At 33.4% G+C, this 19,859-nt stretch overlaps 1 protein-coding gene and 1 pseudogene across 1 annotated transcript; both read left to right on the top strand.

The window, feature by feature from the left end:
• Window positions 1-371: 371 nt before the first annotated feature.
• Window positions 372-1,310, top strand: LOC141542804 (olfactory receptor 6C74). The gene has a single exon (XM_074267395.1). It carries the CDS (start codon window positions 372-374, stop codon window positions 1,308-1,310), a length of 939 nt encoding a protein of 312 aa, XP_074123496.1.
• An 11,090-nt stretch (window positions 1,311-12,400) lies between these two features.
• Window positions 12,401-12,938, top strand: LOC141543961 (olfactory receptor 6C70-like; annotated as a pseudogene).
• The last annotated feature ends 6,921 nt before the right edge of the window (window positions 12,939-19,859 follow it).

The raw sequence follows: 19,859 nt of genomic DNA, 5'->3' as shown, positions 1-19,859 counted from the left end.
TAGAGATGAAAGAGAGGTAAAGATATACATCATTCAGAGCCAAATATATGAAGAGAAATAAAGAAGAGAGGAAAAACACTGAAATATTTTGGGTCCCAGATTTGAAAAACAAGAGAGAAAAAATATAGAGCAGTTTCAAGAGCCATGCTTGTTCATTACAAGAATCTTATTTATTTGCATGCTGTTCCCTTGTTTGGCAGATGTTTTGCTGTAAAAACTAAAAGTGACTAATTATGTAGATTAATTTTTCTAAATTTATACTACTGATGGGGTATAGAGAAGAAGTGATAGGAAATCCTATACTTAGTGCTGTGGGCACTCTCTTCTTCATTTCTGACCCTTTAAATTTTTTATTTGCACAGAAACCAGCTATGAGAAATCATACAACAGTGACAGCTTTCATCCTCTTGGGACTGACGGATGATCCAGAATTACAAGTTGTAGTTTTCCTCCTTCTGTTTTTCACCTATTTGTTGAGTGTGACTGGAAACTTGACCATCATCAGCCTCACACTCCTGGATTCACACCTGAAAACCCCCATGTATTACTTTCTCCGGAATTTCTCATTCCTAGAAATCTCTTTCACATCTGTCTGTATCCCTAAATTTCTAGTCAGCATGACAACTGGTGACAGGACAATTTCTTACAATAGCTGTGCAGCCCAATTATTTTTTACTATCCTCCTTGGAGCAACTGAATTTTTCCTTCTAGCTGCCATGTCCTATGATCGCTATGTCGCCATCTGCAAACCATTACACTACACAACTATCATGAGCAACAGAGTCTGTACCATGCTTGTACTCTCTTCCTGGCTGGCTGGATTCCTTATTATTTTTCCACCAGTCATTATGGGTCTACAGTTAGATTTCTGTGCTGATAACACTATAGATCATTTCTTCTGTGATGTTTCTCCTCTTCTGCAGCTTTCTTGTACAGATACACAGTTACTAGAACTATTGACTTTGATTTTAGCTATTTTGACACTTTTGGTCACACTTGTGTTAGTGATTCTCTCTTACATGAACATCATCAGGACGATTCTGAGAATCCCCTCCTCCCAGCAGAGAAAAAAAGCTTTTTCCACTTGCTCGTCCCACATGGTGGTTGTCTCTATCTCATATGGTAGCTGTATCTTCATGTATGTCAAACCTTCTGCAAAGGAAAGAGTGGCTCTAAACAAGGGGGTGGCTGTGCTAAGTACTTCAGTAGCACCCATGTTGAATCCTTTCATTTATACCCTAAGAAATAAACAAGTAAAAGAAGCCTTTAAAAATATGGCCAAAAAGATTGAAGTTTTCTCAGTTAAGTAAGGTAACTTAGTGAATAATGAAATGAAAAACTTGAATGAAAATGACTGAATAAAAGAAGACTTCTACTCCTTATTCAGATGAATATCTCCTGCTTATGATTTCTAACTCAGTTGACTAAATCTAGTCATTTAAATCATCCTTCACAGAACTGAACTCTAGCTTTTTAAATTTTATATCTAGATATCTGGCATTTTTGAAAAAAAATTTCCTAATCAATATCATTCCCCTTTCTCCTAATATAATTTCTTTGGGAAAAGTTCTTAGATAAAATCAAAGTGAAAGTTAAATTTTCTTTTCTATCTTTTCTTCTTGTTTAAGTTTCTGAACCACAGCTATTTTATTTGTTATATATTTGCCAGAGAACTTAATCAGAGGTTGATGTAGATTTTGCTACTTAAAAAAACAAAACAAAACAAACAAACAAAAAAACAGAGCTAAAAATTTTTTCTTTGCTCAGAATCCAATTGACTATTTATCTGTTAGGTCTTTTTTTTTTCAATAACATGCTTTTGTATAAAATGAATTTTCTACCACACAGAAATGGAATCTTCTCTCTAAAACAGATGGAAATGCTATAGTGAAGTTTCATCATCTATGCAGCTATACTGACATACTATTTCATTTCCAGATGAAGCACACACTTTATTGTGCATACATCTATTGCAAGAGAATAAGAACATCTGTCAAAACTGAAATTGTTTTTGAATTAGAACTGCCTTTGCCTTAATAAATTGTTGAGCTAATTCCTTTTAGATGTGGAAAATTTTACTCATTTAGATTCAGGAGTTCTGTGACATCTATAAACGTATTTTATATAAATTGCAGATGTTGTACCAATACTTGTTGCAAATAATAGATGCAAAAAATTATGAAGAATTTGAAAGACATCATTTCTTTGCTAAGAGGAGAGACATTTAAGAATATTTGAAAATTTCGTGATTTCAAGGAGACCATAGACATAAGGGAGGATAATGAAGTAAAAGTTGGAAGATGTGAAATAAAAAATTATAAATTAGAAATAAAAAAAAGTATTCTACTGGGGAACACAACACAAAGGAAAGGTTTTAGTTCTAAGTTACATAGAAAGATCCCATGATCCTTAGTGTACAAAAGGGAATATATTAATACATTTTCTTTAACATCATTTCTATGTGTAAAATCACTTCAATTTCTGATATTGAGTTCTTTAGTTAGTGTCAAAGATTTTGATGACAAAAACATTCTTTTGTGAGTCTTCAAAAGCTGAATTCAAAATCGAATTCATCAATGGTTGTTCTGTGCATCTCCACAAAGATTGATTTCCAGGGTGATAGTTAAGGAGCACTGGGATGAAAGCCTTGGGTTAGGGTTCTTGAGTTATGGGATGTTTCTCTGAAAATTTTGGAGAAGATGGTGCTCAAAGTAGTGTTGCTGGTTTGACCTATCTGGCATATGTTGCCTACCAGGAAGATCTCAGGATGTCTTGTTGCATAAGCTATAAATAACAAAATTGGAAACAAAAGATATAATGTTCTATTAAAGCAACTCCTTCCTAATCAATTTTTAAAAGACTTTGATACTGGAAAATGGGAAATTTTAAAAAGGTCTATCAACATTTTCTGAGGAAGCTAATTTGATGTAAATTCATTGCCATGGTGAGACCAAAAGAGGCTCCAAAAGTTTGAAGCATTAAACATCATTTCTTTGCTAAGAGGAGAGACAATAAAGGGCAAACCAGCTTTTACTTTAAATTGATTTATAAAAATCTGTCAGTGGATGTCAAAGAAAAATCATAAGCAGTACTACTTCATAAAAGATTGAAAAGCAGTAGAAGGAAGAATATGTTTATTTAAAAAATTTGGCAAGTAATCAAAGTCATATTATTATCTCCCAGAGCAGTTAAGTAAAAACTTAAAAGAGAACAATTAACAGATGAAAATCAGAGATCTCTCAAGATTTCTTTAGAAGATTCTTTTCTCTATCAAGGACATTGAGCCCAATCTGACATCTCAGTATCTTATGTTTTGTATAAGAAGGAGAAAGGATACTAAAAAAAATAAAGATGGTAATGGAAGTACAGATGATCAAATATAGAGGGGAGATCCATGAAAACAAAATGCTGAAGGAGCACAAGGCTCTGTTCCCCTTTTTTCCTTCCTTCGTTCCTTCCTTTGTTCCTTCCTTCCTTCCTTCCTTCCTTCCTTCCTTCCTTCCTTCCTTCCTTCCTTCCTTCCTTCCTTCCTTCCTTCCTTCCTTCCTTCCTTCCTTGTTAGGATTACTAGGTGAGAACTCAGGTTGTCTGGATAGTGACAAGGTGAGAATTCAGGTTGGACAATTACAAGGTGAGAACTCAGGTTGACTTGATAGAAGGAGCAAGCTCATTGGCTGAAGTGGTTCTTCCCAGAAGCCCTTGCATTATCCCACGCCCATTCTCTGGGAGAATAAAAGAGAGGACACCCAGAGATAGAAGAAGACTCTGCATTGCATCAGGCTTGACGGGGCTCTCTGCAGGAAGGGAAGTCACTTCTCTGGACAGAGTTAACAGCAACTGCCTGGAGACAACAGTTCGTTACAGGAAGAAGAATCTGTCGGAGAGATTTGAGTAGACACAGCAGATCTCTTCCCAGAGAGTGATCCAGCAGCTTCTGGAGACAACAGCTCGCTACACTTCCTTCCTTCCTTCCTTCCTTCCTTCCTTCCTTCCTTCCTTCCTTCCTTCCTTCCTTCCTTCCTTCCTTCCTTCCTTCCTTCCTTCCTTCCATCCTTCCTTGTTTGCTTCCTTTTATCCCTCCTTTCTTCCATCCTTCTGTTTCTCCCTCCCTTGCTTCCTCCCTCCTCATGTCTCCTCTCACTTCTCTCTCCTTTTTATATATTTTTTATATTTATTTATTTACTTTTCCCAAAAACCTCAATAGAGAAATTTTTTGTAATTGATGTACATGCCAACTTTTCAATCTCTATAATATTCTTTTAAAAAGAATCATTTTGAGGGCATTCTTAGTGAAAGTATGAGAAGGAAATAGGCTTTTTATTTTCAAAATATATGCATAATTTTCAACATTCACCCTTGTAAAACTTCATGTTCCAAGTTTGTTTCCCTCCCTTTCCCCCATCCTCTCTCCTTTACTGAAAGTAATCCAACATATGTTAAACATGTACAATTCTTCTATACATATTTCTACAATTATCATGCTACACAAGAAAAATCAGATCAAAAAGAAAAAAATGAGAAAGAAAACAAAATACTAGCAAACTACAACAAAAAAGTGAAAATATGATGTGATTCACACTCAGTCTCACAGTCCTCTGTCTAGGTGCAGATGGCTCTCTTCATCAGAAGATTATTGGAACTGATCTGAATCAGTTCACTATTGAAAAGAGCCATGTCCACCAGAATTGATCATTGTAAAATCTTGTTGTAGCTGTGTACAGTGTTCTCTTGGATTTACTCACTTCACTTAATATCAGTTTATGTAAGTTTCTCCAGACTTCTCTGAAATAATCCTGCTGATCATTTCTCAGAGAAAAATAATCTTCTATAACATTCATATACCATAACTTATTCATCCCTTCTCCAATTGATGGGTATCCACTCAGTGTCCAATAATCAGTGGTTCTTAAACTTTTTTAAATAGGGGGCCTTCACTGTCCCTCAGACTATTGGAGGGCTAGACTATAGTAAAAACAAAAACTCACACTCTGTCTCTGCCCCTCAGCCCATTTGCCATAACCCTGCAGGCCGCATAAACATCCTCAGCAGGCTGCATCTGGTCCACGGGCTGTAGTTTGAGAACCCTTGGTCCAATTCCTTGTTGTTACAGAAAAGGCTGCTACAAACATTTTTTCACCCATGAGTCTATTTCCCTTTTTTATGATCTCTTTAGAATACTGGCCCAGTAGAGACACTGCTGGAACAAAGGGTTTGGGCATAATTCTAAATTGCTTTCCAGAATGGTTGGATCAGTTTACACCAATAATGCACTAGTATCCCAGTTTTCCCACATCCCCTAAAAATCCGTCATTATCTTTTCCTATCATCTTAATCAATCTGAGAGGTATGTAGTGATATCTCAGAGTCTTAATTTGTATTTCTCTGATCAATAGTGATTTAAAGCATTTTTTCACATGACTAGAATTGGTTTTAATTTCATTTGAAAATTATCTGTTCATTTCCTTTGACCATATATCAATTGGAAAATGGCTTTAATTCTTACAAATTTGAGTTAATTCTCTATATATTTTAGAAATAAGGCTTTTTTCCGGACCCTTGAAGGTAAACTATTTCCCCCAGTTTATTGCCTCCCTTCTAATCTTGTCTGCATTGGCTTTGTTTGTATTCTTTTTAACTGAATATAATCAAAATTATCAATTTTGCATTTCCATAATGTACTTTACTTCTTCTTTGGCCACAAATTCCTTCCTTTTCCACAGACCTGAGAGGTAGACTATCCTTTCTTCTAATTTGCTTATATTATCACTTTTTTTTGAAAAGTATTAGAGTTTTTAGTTTTTTTAATTATAGTTTTTATTTACCAGATATATGCATGGGTAATTTTACAGCATTGAAAATTGCCAAATCTTTTGTTCCAATTTTTTTCCTCCTTCCCCTCATCCCCCTCCCCAGATGGCAGGTTGACCAATACACGTTAAATATGTTAAAGTATAAATTAAATACAATATATGTATACATGTCCAAATAGTTGTTTTGTTGTACAACAAGAATCGGACTTTGAAATAGTGTACAATTAACCTGTGAAGGAAATAAAAAATGCAGGCGGACAAAAATAGAGGGATTGGGAATTCTATGTAGTGATTCATAGTCATCCGCAGAGTTCTTTCGCTGGGTGTAGCTGGTTCAGTTCATTACTGCTCTATTGGAACTGATTTGGTTCATTTCATTGTTGAAGATGGCCACATCCTTCAGAATTGATCATCATATAGTATTGTTGTTGAAGTATATAATGATCTCTTGGTCCTGCTCATTTCACTCAACATCAGTTCATGTAAGTCTTTCCAGGCCTTTCTGAAATCATCCTGTTGGTCATTTCTTAAAGAACAATAATATTCCATAATATTCATATACCACAAGTTATTCAGCCATTCTCCAATTGATGGGCATCCACTTAGTTTCCAGTTTCTGGCCATATAGTATCACTTATGTTGAAATCATGAAGCCATTTTGATCTTATCTTTGTATAGTATGTTAGGTATGCCAAGTTTCTGCCATACTAATTTTCAAATAGTGAGTTCTTATCCCAGAAGCTGGGGTCTTTGGTTTTATTAAACACTAGATTACTATAGTCATAGAATATTGTGTCTTGTAAACCTAACCTATCAACTGACTAATTTTCTTTTTCTTAGTACCAAATGGTTTTGATGATCACTGTTTATAATACAGTTTTAGGTCTGGTACTGGTAGGTCACCTTCATTTGCATTTTTCATTAAATCCCTTGAAATTCTTGATCTTCTGTTCTTCCATATGAATTTTATTATTTTTTTTTCTAGCTCTGTAAAATAATTTCTTGGCAGTTTGATTGGTATGGCACTGAATAAGTAGATTAATTTAGGTAGTATTTTCATTTATTATTTTAGTTCTGCCTACCAATGAGCTCTTGGTATTCTCCCAATTGATTAGATATGTCTTTATTTGTGTGGAAAGTGTTTTGTAATTGTGTTTTTTTTTTTTTTAATAATTCCTGACTTTGCCTTCACTGGTAGACACCCAAATATTTTATATTATCCAGTTATCTTAAATGGAATTTATTTTTGTATCTCTTGCTTCTGGACTTTGTTGGTAACATATAAAAATGTGGATGATTTATGTGGATTTATGTTGTATCCTGCAACTTTGTTAAAGTTATGAATTGTTTCTGTAGTTTTTTACTTGATTCTCTAGGATTCTCTAAGAATACCATCATATCATCTGCAAAGAGAGATCATTTGATTTCCTTATTATCTACTCTAATTCCTTTAATTTATTTTTCTTTTCTCATTACTAAAGCTAACATTTCCAATATGATATTTAATAGTAATGGTGATAGTAGGTAACCTTGTTTCTTTCCTGAACTTATTGGGAATGTTTGTGATGTATCCCCATTACATATGATACTTGTTGATAATTTTAAATAGCTACTACTGAACATTTTAAGGAAAATTTCATTAATTCCCATACTCTCTTGTGTATTGTTATAGGGATGATTTGGATTTTATCTAATGCTTTTTCTTCACCTATTGAGATAATCATTTGACCTTTGTAAGTCTGGTTGTTGAAAGAAGCAATTAAGCTAATAGTTTTCCTAATATTGCATTCCTGTTATAAATCCTACTTGATCATATATATTATCCAGGAAATAACTTGTTGTTTTTGATATGTCATTCTCTTGTATGAAATTATTGATTGGGTCTATGATTTGTTGTTTTACCCAATCATTCTTTAGAATTAGATTAGATTATTTGTTTCCAATTAATTTTGGTCTATTTTCTCCTGCTCCTTTATTACATGTATTTTTTTTTCATCATGATGTGAAAAAAATTCATTTACCATTTCTTATTTTCTACATTTGGTTTTGAATTTTTTATGCCTAATACATGGTTATTTTTTTTTTTTTGTATAGATTTCATGTACTGCTGAGAAAAAGTCTATTTCTTTTTTTGTCATTCAATTTTCTCCAAAGGACTATCATACATAACTTTTCTAAAATTCTGTTTATTTCCTTAACTTCTTTCTTATTTATTTTGTGGTATCTATTTATCTAATTCTGAGAGAACAAGGTTGAGATCCCCCACTAGTATCTACTTCTTCTTACATCTCTCTTAACTTCTCTAGGAATTTGGATGGTATACCATTTGGTGCATATATATTTAGTATTGATATAACTTCATTATTCATGGTGCCCTTTAGAAAGATGTAGTTTCCTTCCTTATCTCTTTTAATTCCTTCTATTTTTGCTATTGTTTGATCTGAGATCAGGTCCCTATCCCTGCTTTTCTTTTCTTTTCTTTTTTTTTTTTAACTTCAGCTAAAACATAATATATTCTGCTCTAGCAGAATTCTTCGTTAATACAAAAAGAACTGCTACAAACATTTTTGTACATGTGGGTCTTTTTCCATTCTTTATGATTTCCTTGAAATACTGACCCAACTTATATCCCAAAGAGATCCTAATGAAGGGAAAGGGACCTGTATGTGCAAGAATGTTTGTGGCAGCCCTCTTTATAGTGGCCAGAAACTGGAAATTAAGTGGATGCCCCTTAATTGGAGAATGGCTGAATAAATTGTGGTATATGAATATTATGGAATATTATTGTTCTATAAGAAATGACCAACAGGATGATTTCAGAAAGGCCTGGAGAGATTTACATGAAGTAATACTGAGTGAAATGAGCAAGACCAGGAGATTGTTGTATACTTCAACAACAATACTATATGATGATCAATTCTGAAGGATGTGGCAATTTTCAACAATGTGATGAACTAAATCAGTTCCAATAGAGCAGTAATGAACTGAACCAGCTACACCCAGTGAAAGAACTCTGGGAGATGACTATGAACCTCTACGTAGAATTCACAATCCCTCTATTTTTGTCCACCTGCATTTTTTATTTCCTTCACAGGCTAATTGTACACTCTTTCAAAGTCTCATTCTTTTTGCACATCAAAGCAACTTTTTGGACATGTATACATATATTGTATTTAATTTATACTTTGACATATTTAACATGTATTGGTCAACCTGCCATCTGGGTGGGGGGGGGAAGGAGGAGAAACTTTAGAACAAAAGGTTTGGCAATTGTCAATGTTGTAAAATTGCCCATGTGTATATTTGGTAAATAAAAACTATTAAAAAAAAAAAAAAGACTAATGAGAACTTGCCATTTGGCAGAATCCAATTAGCCTTGTTTATTTTATCCTCTATTAATATCGTTTCACATCTATATGGTGTTTCATGGTTTACAAAGTAATTTACAAATATTATGTCATTTAATCCTCACAATAAATATATGAAGCAGTTAAAAAAAAAAAAGAAAGAAAGAAAGAAATACCGACCCAATAGTGCCATTTCTAGGTCAAAGGATATGCACAGTTTGATAACACTTTGGGCATAGTTTCAGATTGCTCTGCAGAATAGTTATGTCATTTCACAACGCCAATAATAATTCATTAGTGTCCCAGTTTTCTCATATCCTCATTAACATTTATAATTATCTTTTACTGTAATCTTAGCCAATCTGAGAAATGTGAGGTGACACCTCAGAATTGTCTTAATTTGCATTTCTATAATAAATAATAATTTACAGTATTTTTCTTATGAGTATAGGTGGCTTTATTTTCATTATCTGAAAATTGTCTGTTCATATCCTTTGACCATTTATCAATTGGGGAATGATTTGCATTCTTATAAATTTGACACATTTCTTGATATATTTTAGAAATGAGACCTTTATCAGAAACATTGGCTGTAAAGATTTTTTTTCCAGTTTTGTTTTCCTTTTAATCTTATTTCTGTTGTTTTTGTTTGTGCAAAACCTTTTTTAATTTAATGTAATTAAACTTGCCCATTTTATCTTTTATAATGTAAAATTATAAAAAGCTGTTCTTTGGTCATAAATTCCTCCCTTTTCTAAAGATCTGATAGTTAAATTATCTCTTTGTCTCCTAATTTGTGATGTCATTCTTTATGCCCAAATCATGTATCTTTTTTATCTTATTTTGGTATGGAGTGGGAGACATAGATCTATGCAGAGTTTCTGACATATTATTTTCCAGTTTTTCCAGCAATTTTTGTCAAACAAATGGGTTCTTATTCCTTTTTTTTTTTTTTTTTTTTTTTTTTCCTGAGGTTGGGGTTAAGTGACTTGCTCAGGGTTGCACAGCTAGGAAGTGTTAAGTGTCTGAGACCAGATTTGAACTCGGGTCCTCCTGAATTCAAGGCTGGTGTTCTATCCACTGCACCACCTAGCTGCCCCTGGGTTCTTATTCTTGAAGCTGAAGTTTAGGGGTATATAAAATACTGGATTATTATAGGCCTTGATATATATATATATATATATATATATTGTGTCATGTATCTAATTTATTCCACTGATCCACCACTCTTATTTCTTAGTCAATACCAAAAACTTTGAAGACGGCTGCTTTATAATATAATCTTAAGTTTGATACTGCTAAGCCACTATCCATTGTATTTTTTCTTTTAATTCCCTTGATATTTTTTATCTTCTTTTCCTTCCAGATGAATTTTGTTATTATTTTTTCTGGTTGTATAACATCTTTTTTGGCATTTTGATTGGTAAGGCATTGATCAAATAGAACAATTTAGGTAGAATTTTCATTAGCTTAACATACCCATGAACAATTGATATTTTCCAAATTGTCTAGATCTGACTTTATTTGTGGAGAATTGTTTAGTAATTATGTTCATATAGTTCTTGGGTTTATATTGACAGGTAGGCCCCCAAGTATTTTATTTAGTTTACAATTTTTTAATGTAATTTCTCTTTCTATATCTTGTTGATCATATACATATATATTATGTGTATATAATATAAATAAATTATTTGTGTAGGTTTATTTTATCTCTTGCAACTTTGCTAAAGCTGTGAATTGTTTCCAATAGTTTTTTGGATGATTTTTTAGGATTCATTAAGTATATCATTACATCTGCAAAGAGTGATAGTTTTATTTCCTCATGGCCTATTCTAATTCCTTTAGCTTCTTTTTCTTTTCTTATTGATAAAATCAACATGTCCAGTACAATATTGAATAACAGTGGTGATATGGGCATCCTTGTTTTATCCCTCATCTTACTGGGAATGCATCCAACTTCTCTTCATTACAAATAATGCTTGCTGTTGGTTTTCGATAGATACTGCTTATTATTTTAAGGAAAATTCTCTTTATCCCTATAGTCTCCAATGTTTTTAATATAATTTGGGATTTTTATTTTGTAATTTTTTTCAAAAAGTGTTTCTGCATTTATTGAGATTATCATATGATTTCTGTTGGTTTTATGAAGAAGTATTCTGATCCTGACAGATGATATACTGCATTTGGTTTTCATTTTCATTTTTCTATTTATCACCTACATGTTGACCTTGAGTGGTGTCATCACCCTCACTTTGCTGGATTCCTGCCTTAAGATTTTAAAGTATTTCTATCTGCATAATTTCCCATTATATATATGCATGTATATATACACACACACACATATTTATATATATATATATATATATATATGTATATATATATATATATATATTTATAATTTATTTTTGATTTGAATTCATTTGTAAATATTTTCTGTAGTCACATTTAAAATAATTTTTCACATTTGTATTGTATTATATATATACATATATATATATATATATATATATATATATATATATACATACGTATATATATGTATATGAAACTGTACTATGTATGTAGATTTGCATGTGTATTCTAAATCTGGGATGAGGGTCACAGCTAGGTCTAAGGCTGTGTTGGTACTGCCTATGCTGGGCTCCCTCCCTGGTTCTACAGACCTTTTCTGCTGACCTTTCAAATTCTCTTTGTTATCTCTGGGCTAAACAGCTGATTCAGAGATCTTGCTCAGCTGAAACCAGGGCTGAGGCTGGGTCTGTGCTGGCACAGCCTGCACCAAAACTGCATTCTGGACTCCTACCCTATTGTCACAGACATTTTCTGCTAATCTTCTAAGTTGTTTTCAGCTAGAAAATGTTCTATTGCATCTTTGGGGAGCAGTTTGATGCTCTAAAATTTTTTTAGAATCATTATTTAAAAGGATTTGGAGTGGTTTGGGGTCTGGTGAGTTCCTACCTTTACTTTGCCTTCTTAGCTCTGTCTTGTCCATATGATTTTTAGAAATATTATTATTATATTAGTGGTAGCAGAAATTGTATACACTACTATATGTATTCTAAGATTCCTGATCAGCATCATTTCTTACATAAACTGTTTGAACCAGGTTTTTTTTGTTTGTTTGTTTTTGTTTTTTGTTTTTTTTGTTTTTCCCATTCTTCTTCAGGTGACTAAATTTTTATCTTCTGACAGCATGTCTATGCTTGCTATGGTGACACTTGTAAACTGCACTAAACAATCATCATAAACAACCAACCTTGTTATGAGTTTGTGCTAAGTTTTTGGATAAGCAGTTTGCTAATTATCTTTCTGCCAGTAATCATGGAACTTAACTGGAATTCTGTGCTTCTAATGCCATTGATTATTTTATCTGTAATTCCTCTCCCATCCTGAAGATCTTCTGTTCAGATGCACATCTTCTAGTTAATGCCTTTTAGTTGTGGTGATACTAATGGTCTTAGTGATTTTTTCTAATGCATACATCATTAGGACAATTCTGAAACTCCCTTCTGCCCAACAGAGGACAAAGGCTTTTTCTACCTGTTCTTCTAACATGATTGTTGTTTCAGTTTCTTACAGCATCTGCATGTTCATGTATATCGAGCTTCCCACAAATGAAAGGGTCGCATTAAGCAAAGGAATAGCTCTGGTCAATACTTCAGTTTCCCCTTTGTTGAATATTTTCATTTATATCCCAAGAAATCAGCAAATGAAACAAGTCTTCAAAGATATGATTGAAAGGGTTATGTATGCTATCAAAAATTATAAGGGAATCTTTTGACATAAGTAACAAAAATCATAAAGAAAAAAGTTGAAAGAAAAATTCTAGATAATGTGTTCCATGTTACCTCTCAATATTTTAATTTGATTATTTCATGTCATTTTGGTCACTTCATTTAGCTCCAAAATATCTTCAGTACTGTTCATTCAAGCTACAACTTTTTGGTAGCCTACCACCTTCTTCCCATTAGAATTTGAAATTTCACTTTTTTTCATAAAGCATTGTGGATTGTTAGGTTCTTACTAAGTGCTAATGAGATAATGAGATATTAGGTTCTTACTAAGTGCTAAATCGGTACTTAATAATTCTCTATTTCTGGCCTTTAAGGGCAGTTTTACCCCTTTGAACTTCTGGGGAGGAGCTTGCATGCTTAGGAGGAGCAAGTTCATTGGTAGAAGTAATCTTCCCACAAGCCCTTGCATGATCCCACACCCATTCTCTGGGAGGATAAAAGAAGATGGCACTCTGGAGGAGAGAATCTACTCTAGGTCAGAGTTGGGGGCTCTCTACAGAAAGAAGGGTCAAGCCTAGGATTGAGTTGAGACAGCAGATCTCCCAGAGAGCAATCACAACAAAGGAGAAGATCTAAGAAACATCTGACACTGAAAGAACATGGCTAATAAGAAGACTGTTAAAGAACTTTAAAACTAGCAGGAATCATTGGATTTCCTAACACAAGATGAGACTAATGGACAATGGACTTATGGACATTTATAAATTCTCAATTTATGATTATTTGATCATGTTATTTGTTACATACTTCTGGGATGTATTGTTACTATGTTACTAAGTTACTATGTAATCTATGTAATTATGTGTAATGCCTCCCATATTGATGGATTTATGTTTCAAGGTCATTACCATCCTATGTTCTAAATCAAAAGAAAGGGGGAGATGTTAGGTTCTTAATAAGTACTAATGAGATAGAGATATTAGGTTTTTACTAAGTGCTAAGTCAGTACTTAACAATTCTCTAGTTCACACCTTTGGTTCTGGCTTTTAGGGGGAGAGTTTACCCCTTTGAACTTCTGAGGAGAAGTTTACATATGAAAAGGAGTTTACACAACCTTTAAAAGGAGCAAGTTCATTGGTTGAAGTAATTTTCCCATAAGCCCTTGAGTTCTCACATGTCCATTCTCTGGGAGGATAAAAGAAGACAACACTGAGCAAGAAGTTAGTCTACTCTGGGACAGAGTTGGGACGGCACTCTGGAGGAAGAAGGGTCGAGTCTGGGATTGAGTTGAGACAGCAAATCTCCTCCCAGAAAGCAACTGGCAGTCTCTGGAGACAACAGAACATTACATTTTGGTGCCCAAAATGTGGGGAAAGGACTTTTGCTTATCCTGACAAGGACTTATTCTGAGTCCTTTAGAGGAGCTAGCCCGGACCTTTGCAATTTGGTGCCTGAACAGGGACAGACACCCTACCTTCACTGAAGTCCTCCAATGACCAGATTAGGTGAGTGTTCTAATATACAAATAAGGAACTTACCTTGTTAAGGGCTAAACCAGCAATCTCTTATAGCTGAAATGGGGCAGATGTTAGCTAAAGACATTCCCTCTACCTCAGCTAACTCAGCCCGAGCCCCAGCAGCAGCCTCAGCTCCAGCCCCACTCAGGAGTGGTGCTGTAGAGAGTATAATTAAGATAACTGAGAAGCAGAGTTTACTTGTAACCTGGATACAGTTTGCTAAAGTCTTGGGTGCATTAAAACGCACACCCCTTGGTTCTTAGAGGAAGAAACACTAAATGTAGATAATTGGAAGCTAGTGGGACTTGAAATGAAAGAATTTCATGCAAAAAATTGGCCCCACATTGGGCACCAAAATGTAATGTTCTGCTGTCTCCAGACTGCCAATCGCTTTCTGGGAGGAGATTTGCTGTCTCAACTCAATCCCAGACTCGACCCTTCTTCTTCCTGAGTGCCGTCCCAACTCTGCCCCAGAGTAGACTAACTCCTTGCTCAATGTTGTCTTCTTTTATCCTCCCAGAGAATGGACATGTGAGAACTCAAAGGCTTATGGGAAAATTACTTCAACCAATGAACTTGCTCCTTTTAAAGGTTGTGTAAACTCCTTTTCATATGTAAACTTCTCCTCAGAAGTTCAAAGGGGTAAACTCCCCTTAAAGGCCAGAACCAAAGGTGTGAACTAGAGAATTGTTAAATAACTACTTAGTACTTAGTAAGAACCTAACATTTGGATCCCTTTCTTTTCTTTGAGATCTTTTTGGGATATAGGCCCAATAGAAACACTGATGGATCAAAGGGTATGCATGTACAGTTTGATAACTTTTTGAACATAATTCCAAATTGGCTGGATCCATTCACAGTTCCACCAGCAATGTATTAGTGTCCTAGTTTTCTCACATCCCCTCCAGCATTCATCATTATCTTTTCCTGTCATTGTAGCCAATTTGAGAGGTGTATTGTGGTACCTCAGAATTGTCTTAATTTGCATTTCTCTGATCAATAGTCATTTAGAGAACCTTCTCATATGATTAGAAAGTTTTAATTTCTCCATCTGACAATTATTCATATCCTTTGGTCATTTATCAGTTGGAGAATGGCTTGAATTCTTACAAATTTGAATCAATTATATATTTTAGAAATGAAGCCTTTATCAGAATCCTTAAATGTAAAAATGATTTCCCAATCTATTGCTTCCCTTGTGATCTTGTATGCATTAGTTTTGTTTGTACCAAATTTTTTAACTTAATATAATCAAAATTATCTATCTGGTGTTCAATTATAAGTTTCATTTCTTCTTTGGACACAAATTCTTTTCTTCTCCACAGATCTGAGAGGTAAACTATCCTATGCTCCTCTAATTTACTTATAATATCACTCTTTGTGTTAGATATAACATTTTAATACACATAGATAAATTCCCCATATATCCTTGGATAGATCTGAAACATTTTTGCCCCTTCAACTATTTTTTATTTTATTCCAGTTGCATTTATGTTATACAAAAGTTTTTTCCAATTCATGCAATCTTACCTATTTTATCTTTTGAAATAGCCTCCATACCTTGTTAAGTTAGAAATTCTCTCTCTAACTATAATGATGAAGAGTTTTAGGTTTGGTCTCATTAAATTTTAGAATTATATTAATTTTAATAATTTGTTCACAATTAATTTTAAGCTTATTTAAATTTATGACCTAAATTTAATTTTGCCAAAATAATTTTCAGTTTTCTATGCAATTCTTTTTTTAATAACACTGAATAAATATGTTAATTTTGGCAATATTATCATATTTGTTATATTGGCTCAGCTTGTGTGTAGACAATTAATATTTTAATTAATTTAAACTCAATTCTCTGGTTTTCTTTAAGTAAACCATCAAATCATTTTATTAAAAATTAATAACTCAAAAAAGGCAGTGGAGAAGTCCATAGCAAGTTTAAGTTAGCTATAACATACTGAAGAATTTCAGAAAAGAAAAGGAGTGAAAGATATCCTTGAGGGAATATATGGCAGAAAATAAAAATGTGTTTACAATTACAGCATTTTACTGCATGTTTATGATAAGAAAGTGAAGAAAACTTCTAACATGGTGAACAGACTTCTTGTGATGAATTTATTTATTTTAGTCTTGAAGAATTTCTTTTTTTAATATTAATTGATGCACATATTTACACATATTGCATTACTTGTTGTCTATGGCAGGGGGTGGGAATGGAAAGAAGAAAAACTTGGAACACAAGACTTTGCAAAGGTGAATGTTGAAAACTATCTTTGCATGTCTTTTGGAAGTAAAAAGCTATTATTAAAATACATTAATTGAACAATTATTATTATTTAGCATTCTATATTAATGTCCACCACTAAAGGTTTTTTTCCTTAATTAACAAAACATATGCATGGGTAATTTTTCAACACTGAACCTTGCAAAAACTTCTGTTCCAACTCTTCCTCTCTTTCCCTTCACCCCTTCCCCTAGATAGCAGGTAGTCCCATACATGTTAAATAGGTTAAAGTATATATTAAATACAATTATATATACATATTTATACAGTTGAATCGCTAAACAAGAAAAATCTGATTTAGAAAGAAGGTAAGAATAATCTGGGAAGAAAAACAAAAATGCAAACAAACAATAACAGAAAGAGTTAAATACTATGTTGTGGTCTACACTCATTTCCCAGTGTTCTTTCACTGGGTGTAGCTGGTTCTGTTTATTACTGATCAATTAGAACTGGTTAGGATCCTCTCATTGTTAAAAATAGCTACTTCCATCAGAATTGATCCTGATATAGTATTGTTGTTGAAATATATAATAATCTCCTGGTTCTGCTCATTTCACTTAGCATCAGTTCATGCAAGTCTCTTCAAGTCTCTCTGTATTCATCTCTGTAGTGTCTTCACAAGACACTACAAAGAGAGCTGCCACAAACATTCTTGCACATATAGTTCCCTTTCCCTTATTTAATATCTTTTTGGAATATAAACCCAATAGTAACACTGCTGGATCAAAAGGTATGCACAGTTTGACAACTTTTTGAGTATAGTTCCAAATTGCTCTCCAGAATGGTTGGATCTGTTCACAACTCCACCAATAATGCATCAGTGTTTCAGTTTCCCCACATCCCCTCCAACATTTGTTATTATCTTTTCCTGTCTCTTAGCTGATCTGAGAGGTTTGTAGTGGTACTGTGATAAATTTATTGAAGAAAATCATGATAAAAAGCCATGAAAGAGTTATTCTCTATGTCTTTGAAAGGGATTTCCAGTGATAAGATAATAGGTTTATTTGACTATTGGACTATTCAAGTATATTTTATTCAAACAACCCCACAAACACACACATTTCAGGGGACTACAACATCTTTAAGGAAGCAAGTAGATGATTAGTGGATGTTTATTGAGATGAATTAAATGCATTACCATAACCATTTTAACAATCTCTTAACAAAGAAGATAGACTTTTTTTTTCAGTTTTTCTCCTTTATAGTCAATTTGTTCATATATTATGTCAGATGCATCATATTCATAAAAACCACTTAAATTGAATTGTGTTCAGTATTTTACTTACAACATGACTGAACTTTTTAAAGTTACCTCTTGGTGATACCTTAAACTCATATGGTCAGTGTCATCATTTCTATAGTGACTCCACTTGATTTTTTTTTTTCTTTTTAACTTTAAAAACTTGTCTTTAAAACTTAAGGCACTTATATAAAGTAGATAGAGCATTAAACCCAGAGTGAAAAAGAGTTCATATCCAACTTTTTTAAACAGTACCTTTTAATTTTCAAAATAAATGCAAAGATAGTTTTTCATACTCACCCTTGCAAAATTTTGTTACAAATTTTTCTCCCTACCTCCTCCTACTCCTTCCCCTAAACAGTAATTCAATATATGTTAACCATGTACAATTCTTCCATACATATTTCCACATTTATCATGCTGCACAAAAAAATCAGATCAAAAAGAAAAAAATGAGAAAAAAAAAAACAAAAGCAAGCAAACAACAACAAAAAAGGTGAAAATTTTATGTTGTGTGATCCACATTCAGGTCCAACAATCCTCTTTCTGGAGGCAGATGGCATTTTCTGTTCAATGTCTATTGGGATTGGCTTGAATCACCTCATTGTTGAAAAGAACCACTTCCATCAGAATTGATCATATAATCTTGTGTGCAATGTTCTTTTGGTTCCATTCACTTCACTTAGCATCATTTCATGCAAGCCTCTCCAGGCCTTTCTGAAATCATTCTGCTGATCATTTTTATAGAATGATAATATTTCATTTTCATATATCATTACTTATTCTGCCATTTCCTAACTGAAGGGCCTTCAGTTCCTTGCCTCTACAAAAAGGGCTGCTATAAACATTTTTGCACATGTAGGTACTTTTTATAGTATCTTTGGGATACATGTCCAGTAGAGATTCTGCTGGATCAAAGGGTATGCATAGTTTGATAGCCCTTTGGGTATAATTCCAGATTGCTTTCCAGAATTTTTGGATAAGTTCACAACTTCACATGCATTAGTGTTCCAGTTTTCCCACATCTCCTCCAACATTTATCACTATCTTTTCTTGTTAACTTAAACAAGAAGTATGTAGGTATGTACTGTTTACCTCAGAGTTATCTTAGTTTGCATTTTTCTAAATCAATATTGATTTAGAGCATTTTTGACATTTTATGTAGTCATACATATTGTTTTAATTTACAAATCCAACTTTCAATGCTTATATTTAGAAAGTGCTTTGGAAAGCTTTATCTAAATGGCAGCTATTATGATGGAACCCTCCTCCCTCTTTTTTTTTTTTCTTTTTATATCACTGTTCTCTAACATTGTGCCTTGCATGTACTCAGATCTAGTGGAAGGTGAAACCATGAAGGCTCAATTTCACCATTTTCCAGATGAGTAAATTGAGTCCTATAGCATTTAAGTGATTAGTTTAAGTCACAAACATAGGAAATACTAGAGTTAGAACTGGATCCTGGTCCTCTGACTTCAGATCATTGGCATAATAAACAGGATACTGGACTTCTAGTCAGTAAGATCTGATTTCCAAGTTTTCACTGATATTTGCTAGCTGTGTGGTATTAGGAAAATCTCTTAATCTCAGTCTGTCTCTACATCATTATCTATGAAGTGAAGATGAAACCACCTAATGCACTAGATTGAAACAATTAGATAAAATTACATAGTATATGTATATTTGTACACACACACACACACACACACACGATTTGGCACAACTATAGGTTCTGACTTTTAAAGGATTTTGATTACTATATACCATGAAGCAGTATATGTAGAGGAAGATATTTGGTTGACACTACAAATCAACAAAGAAAGCTAAGAAGTTTACAAATACTTATTTGTATTCTCTGTTTCAAGATCTTTGAAGAACCACTTATTTTGCTTCAAATTCTTCTAATACTTATCTTTAACACCCTGGAGAG

The sequence above is a fragment of the Sminthopsis crassicaudata genome, chromosome 5 (genome assembly GCF_048593235.1).
Source record: "Sminthopsis crassicaudata isolate SCR6 chromosome 5, ASM4859323v1, whole genome shotgun sequence".
NCBI classification, from domain to species: Eukaryota; Metazoa; Chordata; class Mammalia; order Dasyuromorphia; family Dasyuridae; genus Sminthopsis; species Sminthopsis crassicaudata.
The sequence above is the reverse complement of the archived record's forward strand: the minus strand, read 5'-3'. Positions and strand labels throughout refer to the sequence as shown.